This window comes from Numida meleagris, chromosome 4 (genome assembly GCF_002078875.1).
Source record: "Numida meleagris isolate 19003 breed g44 Domestic line chromosome 4, NumMel1.0, whole genome shotgun sequence".
Lineage (NCBI taxonomy): Eukaryota > Metazoa > Chordata > Aves > Galliformes > Numididae > Numida > Numida meleagris.
The window spans coordinates 1,592,665-1,602,027 of NC_034412.1; the positions used below are offsets into that span (position 1 = coordinate 1,592,665).

The 9,363-nt window shown below is 44.6% G+C and overlaps 1 protein-coding gene across 1 annotated transcript; it reads right to left on the reverse strand.

The window, feature by feature from the left end:
* Positions 428-8,305, reverse strand: LOC110397413 (ovocalyxin-32-like). Its single transcript, XM_021393666.1, has 6 exons — positions 8,018-8,305; positions 3,710-3,772; positions 2,660-2,831; positions 1,837-1,973; positions 996-1,055; positions 428-902 (listed from the first exon to the last, which is right to left on the reverse strand). The coding sequence occupies exons 1-6, from the start codon at positions 8,252-8,254 to the stop codon at positions 744-746; spliced, it is 828 nt and encodes a 275-aa protein (XP_021249341.1). The 5' UTR covers positions 8,255-8,305; the 3' UTR covers positions 428-743.

A 9,363-nucleotide genomic window follows, 5' to 3' on the forward strand; every position in this document is an offset into this window, starting at 1 on the left:
CTGCAAATCGACCAAGACAACATCTTCACCTTCCGTCTGACAGAGCGTTCTGGGCTGGTGACAGATGGTGCAAGACAAGAAAACATGTTTTCCTTCTGTCAGTAATTTTTTCAGTTAACTTCACAAATACAGAAGAAACTTTGTTTTCATGTAAGCTTACACAGCAGGGAACAGTTGTTTATCAACAGGACTAGGACAGTGCAGGTGATGGTCAGTGGCTTCTGCAGGGCTTTGTGGGGAGAGATTTCGCTGCCTGTGCTCATCCACAGCTTTTTTACTGGGAGAAGATGGAAAGTTGGGGTGGAACAGCAGCATCATGAAAGAAAATCCAACTTCCACTACGTATGATGGTATTTATTTTATTGGAGGTTATTTAAAAATCAGCAGGTATCTATCTCAAAAAAAAAAAATAGCAAGTATCTCTTAGTGACAGATCAATACTTTTCTCAAGATTTTTATCCGATATATTAATTTTGTTCACAAACTTTGTTACTGAAGTAACAGAAAGTTAATGACATAATCAACTTGTGTATGCTTATCTGTGTATGTATAGTAGCAAAGGTTTCAGGTAGGTCCCTAGAACATTAATTTAGAGAAACTACAGAGGTTCATTCCAGAACAAATAGACTAGTGAAAACATTCCAATTTACTGTAATGAGACTCGGATAGAAAAATGATCACAACTCCAGGCCTGTTACGCAAAGGTTTCCCACTTAATGTGTGTGTAAAGCTGACAATCTCTTTTAAAAATTGCCTCCCTTTTCATGTGACATTCCAGCAGCCGATCCTAGCTCCTGTCCAGATCCATCTTCGACCCGATGGTTCTCTGAAGCGCAGAGGTATTTCAGTGACAGAGGGTGACTGATTATCCAAATGACGTGCATGTGACAGATGTACATTTCCTGGAGAACAGATTTTAGAGTAATTGTCTTTTATGGTCTTTATACTGTTTCTCTATTGATGAAGGTAGGTATTGTATGAATACGCTTTCTTACCTGTGCTTGAATTCCATAGATCGCGACTATAAATTCAAACTCAACGTTATCCTTCCTTATCTGGTCATGCAATAAAGGAAGACAAATAAGAACACAAGTTATATTGCTGAAGTTCAAAATCTACCCCAGTTTACTTGACTGCATTTAGCTTGCATAGAAAGTGAGATGAATAGGGCTTAAGATGGCTGTGATAACTGGCTGGAGGAAGACAGGTTTTTGGATATGGACAGAGGGGGAATTAGGAGCACTTAGTGCAAAAAACTTTGAAGGTAGTGTGTCTGTAGCCTGGCCTGAAACTGGGCTTACCCAGATAATAAACCCTCAAATAAATGGGGTAATCCTGTCTGACTGTTAAACTCTCCTTCAAACAGAAATGCTATGCTGTGTAACTTGGGAGTGAAAAATGAACACACAGGTGAGTAAGAGAAAGTTTGGGAACTCCTGTTCTGTAGGCTGTAGGTGTAGGGTGTGCTCACCAGAATGCATATTGGACTGATGCTAACCTGAAGTTTGGTTAGGGGGACAATGAGCACAAAAAGTGACACGGTATGGGGCTGATGAACTGCAGGATCATATGTTCAGATCTTCTTCCACAGAAGCCAACAGATCCATTTATGCAAACAGGGAAAACCAAATTTCGTCCAAATGAGTATAATTTTTTTCTGCTAAAACCTGGACAAAATAATTTATTCTGATGGAAGTATTGGTATGTGAGGCCACTGGGATTCTGGAGGAACTATGCCCATTACAGAGTGTGAGCTGTTGGCAGCTGTTTCATTCTCTGCCTCTCCATAGACTGTCAGCTTCTGTAAAGCAGACGTGTCGTTTCCACTTTGCTTACCCACTGCTTCACAGCCCTGATTTGTGCCAAGTCGAAACCCAAGTTCTCTTTTGACTTCTCCAACATGATGTAACAGCTAGCAGCAAAAGCCAAGGCCCTCACTGGAAGAAGGGCATGTTCAATATTTCCATGGCTGTCTGAAAGAGAGTCATGTAAAACCGATGATTTCTGGCTGTTCATCAGAAAAATGATAAACCACAGAGCATTTCTGCCTGGCATAGCACTTTGCCTGGGAGCTGGCTCTTACGTCAGACACGATACAATCGTGAACAGGGAGGAGAATGAACTGATGCTACATTTACTGTGATCAGAAGTACGTGGGCACGATGGAAGTGAAATTACCAAGACATGTTACTCACAGGTTCCCCTCAATGAGGTGAGAAACCCAATATCCACAATAACGGAGGTCTTTACCTCACCAGGAGGAAAAGAGGGACCTGGGTGCTCAGCTTCCAGGATGGAAACATTCTGTTACCCATCCCTTGTGAATTTCCACCCACAGCTGGGGAAGGTTTGTGGCTTCAGGCAATTGGTATTACTTAGAACATCTTACACTGACTTGAATGTAAAACTGCATAGTCTTGTTTTTAAATCCAGAACGCCTTCACACCATGGTGTTGACTACCACTGTTGCTAAACATTGGTTGTTTTTTTTTTCTCCCCAACAATTTCTGGCAGGGTGAGTTGTTCTGCTATTTAGCCTGATGGTTTTAGGGTGTTACTTTGTGTTTATACGTTTTGAATTGCATGTGCATTTGTGTTCTTAAGTGTGCAAACTCTTTGATATAAAATGAAATACAGTTGATTATTTGGAGGAGTGTACCTGGAATATCTTTTGCAATTATTGGTTTCGTTCGATGGTGAAAATATTGGTAAATTTTGTTGTCCTCTTCTTGGGCTTGTTTCTGATCTTGGGTGTGTGTGCACTCGATACGGACAACAGGCAGAGGCTTCTTTAGGTACAAGACTGTAGCAAGGCAGCTCCCAGCATTTTGCTGTAAAGGTAGAATTACAAACTGTTACCTTTAATCAACACTTTGTTTACCAGCAATGCATTCTTAAAACGCTCTTTGTAGTGATAAGTGAAGCGTATGTTTGGAGAAAGTACACGAGACACTTTGTATGAAGCTGTTCAAAGGTCACAGAAAACCTTTGAAGGATATATATAATATTATTTTTTATTCTCCAGAAAGTTGAAGACGTTTAAACCACAAGATGAAAGTGATTTAACTAACCTTCTCAATTAAGATGTAGCAGAAATGTACCGAGTCATCTTGGAAAAGTGTTTGCAAGTTCTCAAGAAATAATATTGATAATGAGACTTTCATTGTATGATACTTCTGCCTTGAAAGAAAAATAATCTAATGCTTTATATTAAATTCTGAAAATAATATTATAAGAAGTATGTAATAGAAGAACGGATGCTCGTGGTAAAATTGCTAGTGACGGCTGTGACAATGAATGGAGAAGTGGTTGTATTAAAAAAAAAAAAATCAACTGTCAATATCTGCTCTCATTGTGGTGTGTGAACACAGCAGGAGCTACAGTCAGATGAGGACCACAGCGTAACGCTGAGTTGGGACCACTGCAAAGTCTGACTCAGAAGCTTTGTTTCCTGATGTGACTGATTTAGACAGCAAGCAAAGCAGGAAACTGCGGTTGGACCCCTGAGAGGAAGAGAGCTGGTCAGTGAGATACTCAGGTGTTAGTAAGAGCAAACTGTGCCCCGTGCTGGACAGCTAGAAGCATGAAAGTAAGTCCTTACGTTGTGAAAGGCCCATTTGCAAAAGCATTTAAATATACCCTGTTTTGAAGATGTTAGAGCTTATTTAACCCACAGTCTAAGAAGAAACATGTTGGATGGTAAACTTACCCCACTTGTGTAGCCTTTGGTAGAAAAATGCAGGTAATACTTCACAGCACCTCCTGGTATGACCTGAAAGAGAGGAGGATTCAGCCCACAGTGAAGCCTTATGCACTGTGACGCGCTGGGCTGTGCCACTAGCACAGCGGGGGGAAGGCAGGGTGCCTTCCTACAAAATGCTCTTTACTTCATTATCCTACCCTGTTATTTCCCTACCAACTTCTGTGTTTACTTTTGGAATTCCTGTGTTCATTTTTGAGTGGGGGGTCTGAGTGGCAAACAGTGAGGAAAACTTGGTTCAACTGTTTGCTTGTCAAGTGACATTCTGTGTTGTTTGGCTGATTTATTTCTAAGCCTTTCCTCTGATTAAATCAGTCAACGCTGAAGAAAGTATTTTTGTATGCTGCGCCATGATTTACCAGATAAGCTTTCTGGTATAGAAGCTGTGTTACTTCTGTACCTAAAGTTGGTTCATTTTGCATAGATTAACTGGTTCAGTAAGAGGCATTCTCCCCTCTTGAAAACCTCTAGCTTATATTCACTTCTGGTGTAGGCCAGTGTTGTTAGCAAGGTTTTCCTCTGTAAGGCATGTGTGATGTAGTACGTAGAAAATGCATTTTACTGGAGAATGCAAGCTATAAAGTGTACGTTGAAGTCAAATTACTGTAGTTCAGGAACAGCACTGTTTGGTAGTCTGTTTTTTTTTCTAAACACAGTACACTGCAGGTAAACAGGAGGGGCATTCTGGGCGTTTGCACGGTGTTGAAGGTTAGAATCCAAAGCACATGTGTGTGTACCTTATTTATCTAAATGTGGACTTTTGTGTTCCCATCATACTTTCTTCCACAAAGCCATCAATAGCATCATGTTAGCAAAGTTTCATTGACAGGGCAAGGCTGTGAGCCCAGTACCTGCCTTTGGTACATATGTAGTTAGATACTGATGATGACAGATTGGTTTAGTCACTTTCTTTTTTTTTACCTTCATGAAATCTCTTTAAAAAGAGCAAACTCTAGAGTTGGGCCCACGTCATACCAAGAAGGGAATGAAGGAAGAGAGGATGAGTTCAGACCCTTACAGTCTTTTCTCTGCTATTCTCTCCTGCTCCCATTTTGTGCACTAGCCAAAGTGTCCTTCTGATCTACTTAGTCTTAAGTCAAAATGACAGATTATTATGTCTTCTTGCATCATCTTCTACTCTTAGAGTAGCAAAATGTTAAAACTAGCTTTTTGAACTGTAGGTTTATGAAACAATCAATGATTTGGGGCACTGGAAGAAGGTTCTAATTGATCATTATCACTGCAATTAAGTCTCAGTTTCTAATTATTGTAAAGCTACTAAAGATATGTTATTATTAGAGCTAGTCTTTCTAGCATTCTTCATTTGATGAAGTATTGGTATTTAAAGCACAGCATCCCAGGCTTATTCCTTTTCTTGTCATCAGTACTACAGATGAGAGATGCTGAAACAGTCGGGTGGACTACAGCACTTCTGGAGCAGGAGAAACCTGGCTGTCTGATTTAAATGAAGGTAATGGTGAGGTTTCCTGTTGAACCTCCTCCTTGAGTGGCCCAGCACAGCAGCCTGCCTGCACGCTGCCGGTTACAGCATCAGGGTCGTAGTCCTAAGAAAGAAACTGCTTTCATTTCCACTATTGCTTTCACTATTACCCCACAATGCATTCCTGTAAACCATCACACACTGTGAATTAAATAAGAACTGAGGCATATTTGACATCAAACGATGGCTGACTGAAAGTAGTCAAAAATAGTGTCCAAGAGGAAAACAAGTGAGTAGTACATTTTTTTTTTTTCCCACTGAATATCTAGGTCACAGGATTGTTTTATTACCAGGCTCAACATTAATGCAACTTTAATAACAAATTTTCTGGAAATTACTGCAAAGGCCAGAGGAGCTATTTAAGAGCAGTTTCACTCCAGGTCCCAAAGGAGGTAGTTTCACTCTCTGCTGAAAGGGATGATCTCTCCTTCAGCCATTGCTGCAAGCTCTCATCTCCTCTCTGCATTTCCCTGCCAGTTTTTTCCCAGTTCTTGTTCACGGGGGCAGAGGGACAACTGGATCACTGAGGGAGGAGTGTGAGATGTCTCAGGGGGCTTACCTGAGGCACCTCACAGCCCTGCCAGCCAGCTCAGGTGGCTTTACCCCGGCTGCTGGGGAGGGAAAAGCCAGCAAAGTTGGCTGTTTTCTGTGCCTCTCCATGCCCTAGATAATATAGCTACCCTGCCATTGATCTTACCTTCCCACTCCAACTTAGGTGCCTGACTGTTGGAAATTCATAGATAACTTTTAATTGACTTTTAATATCAGTACCGTAGTCCTGACATGACACTGTTCTGTATCAAGATGAGCTTGTGAAGAGAGATCTCCAGCCACAAAATAGTATTTGGTACCCCAATTTAAGAAATTGTTGCAGTTCAGTCGAGAGATGAACTAGCTTTACCTTTGTGCTTCCCTGCTGATACACCTGCCTAGCTGCTCAGCTACAGCACAGGGGTATGGGAGACTGCTCTGGGGAGTCAGTCTGTGCTCTGCCAGCTTCTCTCTGGCATTCCAGGCTCTTCAGCTGGCACGCACTAATGCTTCTCAAATACATATTTTAAAGTGTGACTGTCAACAATCCCAGGAGATACATGCTGCTGTTTCCTGGAAGATACTCACTGAAATTAAAACTAGATGAGAAAACATAAAAAGAAAACTGCAGCCAGTGTTTGGTATGTGTCTGCTACTGGTTGCGAGAAGGAGCCAATGAAGGCTGATTTTACCTGAGCTTGAAAAGTCCTTCTCATCTAACAGTTACAGTAATGGAGACTTCTTCCAGACCTGTTTCTAATTAGCACCGTTTAACAGTTTAGTGGGCTGATAATGTCAGTTTTTTAAATACAATGCTCATGATTAAATTCCATGATAAACCTCTTCTATTTTTGCTTGATCCAATAATAGACTAATTAAATAGGAAACCTGCCTTCTTAAAAACAAACAAAAAAACCCTAACTCTTATATTCACATTAGATAGCGCATTCCTTCCAGGAAATTCTTTTCATTTTTTACAGTGAAGGGCAGGAAAGGAGGAAGTGTCCATTTCTGCTGTATTTCTCCTCTTGTTTTTACAGAGCATGCAGAGAAAAAGGGGAAATAACCTGCAGAAAGTAGTTACAGAGAGCTGCACAGCATCAAGTACTGCGAGGAAATAATGAGGCATTTCATTTCTCCATGAGCCAGTTTTTTCTTTCCTGTATTAAAAGGCAAGTGGGCAGTGCTGGGTGGAGAAAATCCTTTTTCCTCACTCCACCTTGCAGATATTCAGTTACACTCAGGTTGGAAAGACCTGCACCAACCTCTTGACTCCCAATAGCTGTGGGGTTAGGAGTGCACTGCTTCCAGCAGCACATGCTGCTCCCGGGGGGTGTGCTGTAGAATCAAGGCTGGAAAAGACCTCTGAGATCCCCAAATCCAACCCACCAAATCCAATCCCTCAAGTGACCCACTGACCACATCCCTCGATGTCACATCCCATGGTTCTGAACACCTCCAGAGACGCTGACCCCACCGCTCTCTGGGCAGCAGTGCCAGTCCTGACTGCTGTTTGGGAGAAGAATATGGAGGGATGGACGATCCCAACTGCTCCTGCTGGCTGCACTACTGCTGATACAAGCCAGAGTGCTGCCGGCCTTCTTGGCCAACCACAGCAAACCTTTATATGCAAACATATTACATGTGCATGCTGCCCACTAAATGTGAAAGGGGCACCTGCACACTTCAAGAAAAGCATCAAATGTCAGTCAGTTTTTGTCATTGATTTCTACTAGATTTCCAGAGGAATTATGAAATGCCACCGTAGCACATCCAACTGCTGCTGTATCCATGCTGGAGTGCTTGAGACAGTGTGGGAGCAGCAAGCCACGACGGGTACAGGTGTGTACAGGGGCACTGTGCTGTGTCCCCAGGCAGGTAACTGCAGGCACCGCTCACCTTGTGTGACACGAGGTCAAGCACAAAACCTGAACGTGACGCACTAGCTTTGTCAAATTTAATTGGAAATTATTTTTTCAGTCTTGGTAAATGTGTGCAAATCAGCCTCAGTCTTTCACAGAGATCTCAGTCCGAAGCCACCGGGATCCCTGTGAAAGACGGAGGCGCGAGGACTGAAGTAGCGCATCCACAGCCCCGTGGAGCTGGTGTGTGTGGGGGGGGGGGCGCCCTCAGCTCCTGAGGGGAAGGCGGGAAGCGCTTCGGTCAGGGTTCCTCAGCCCTGAGGGCAGCCCCCCGCCCGCCCCAGCGCCCCTCGCCCCTCCTACCTTCACGTTGACTTTCAGCACCCGGTGCAGCGTCAACAGCAGGCTGGGGGACGCCCTGTAGAAGTTGATGTGGTACAGCGCTACCCTCGCCGCAATGGCGGCCTGGGGGTTGTTAGGGTTCAGCTCGCGCATCTTGCCCGGGAGCCACTGCCATGGGTGCTCCTTCGCCGCGGCGGGCGGGAAGGAGCTGAGGAGGAGCAGGAGGGCGGCGGGCAGCGCGGCGCGGAGCCCCGGCATGCTGCTGGCGGAGCGCTGTGAGGCGGGATCCGGGCGGGACGGTACTAATAGCGGGGGCACGGCCCTCCCTTCCCCGCCCGGGAAGCGCTGAGGGGAACTCCTCGCTCGGGTACTGCCCTTCCCTCAGCCCTCCCACCTGCCCTTGGAGAGCGGCTGGGAGGGGGGGCTGAGAGGTTTGCAGCCCAGAGATCATGGCATTTTTGTTCCTTCAGTCTTGAATGACACCGTCAAGATTTAGGTTTGTCTTTGAGTGAAGGGTTCGATGTCTTGCACAGCAGATGACTTTCCTTATGCCGGGCGCAGGGGCTGAACTTCTCACCTGCCCCAGAGTTATGTTCCATGTGGAGAGGTTAAGGTTTCCTTGCCATCTCTCCTGGTTTCACAGTGCACAGCTTGACTTAGTGTACCTGGAGTGACACAGCCCCTAATTAGAGTGCATGGGCACTTTTTGTATCCTTTTTGGGGGAAAACATTTATGAAATGTTGCCTTACTTTGGCTAACCACTTCCTTGTGTGAACAGGTGCCATGTTTGCCCCCAGTTCCGCTCAGCAAGGGGAAGTCCCCACATCCCAGCCTCTCCTTGTTTATCTTTGCTGCAATGACAACTCAGATGTTACATTTAAAATGAAACACAACACAATTTTCCCCTTAGCTGACAGTGCCTGTTGCTTCCTGATGCCTAGCAGTTTGCTCCATGCCTCACAGCAGTGCTCTGCAGGCAGGATGGGCAGCGGGACAGCAAAGGAGCTGCTCTGGGCCCTGGCATGCTGCGTGGTGAAACAGGGCTGTCTGAGAGAGCTTTGGTGTGAGAGGCATAACGGGACTGCCAGGCACTGCTGCTCCAGTGCAGGGCATCACTGCACTCGCGTGCTGCAGCTGTCCCAGTGCAAGGAAAGAGGTTAGAGCCAAGCTTTGCAGAGATTTCACATTCACAGTGCTGGTGACTTAGGTTTTGTGGTAGGTCGGGGTCTTAAAGAAGAGGTAGAGAGCTTAAAATACCTTTTATGGATTCTGAGCATTTGTCACTAAGCTGGAAAAGCCTGCGAACTCCTGATGTCTCAGTACTGAGCTGTGAGGCTTTCACCCTGTCCTTAACTTCCTTTGTGCT

What these genes read in the sequence shown, in the direction of transcription:
- LOC110397413 (XM_021393666.1), bottom strand. Translation starts at nt 8,254, where the DNA reads ATGCCGGGGCTCCGCGCCGCGCTGCCCGCCGCCCTCCTGCTCCTCCTC. An exon ending in AATTGCAAAAGATATTCCAG is followed by an intron (nt 1,974 to 2,659) that starts GTACACTCCTCC and finishes ACTCTCTTTCAG; the next exon opens with ACAGCCATGGAAATATTGAA. An exon ending in TCAGGGCTGTGAAGCAGTGG is followed by an intron (nt 1,056 to 1,836) that starts GTAAGCAAAGTG and finishes TTGCATGACCAG; the next exon opens with ATAAGGAAGGATAACGTTGA.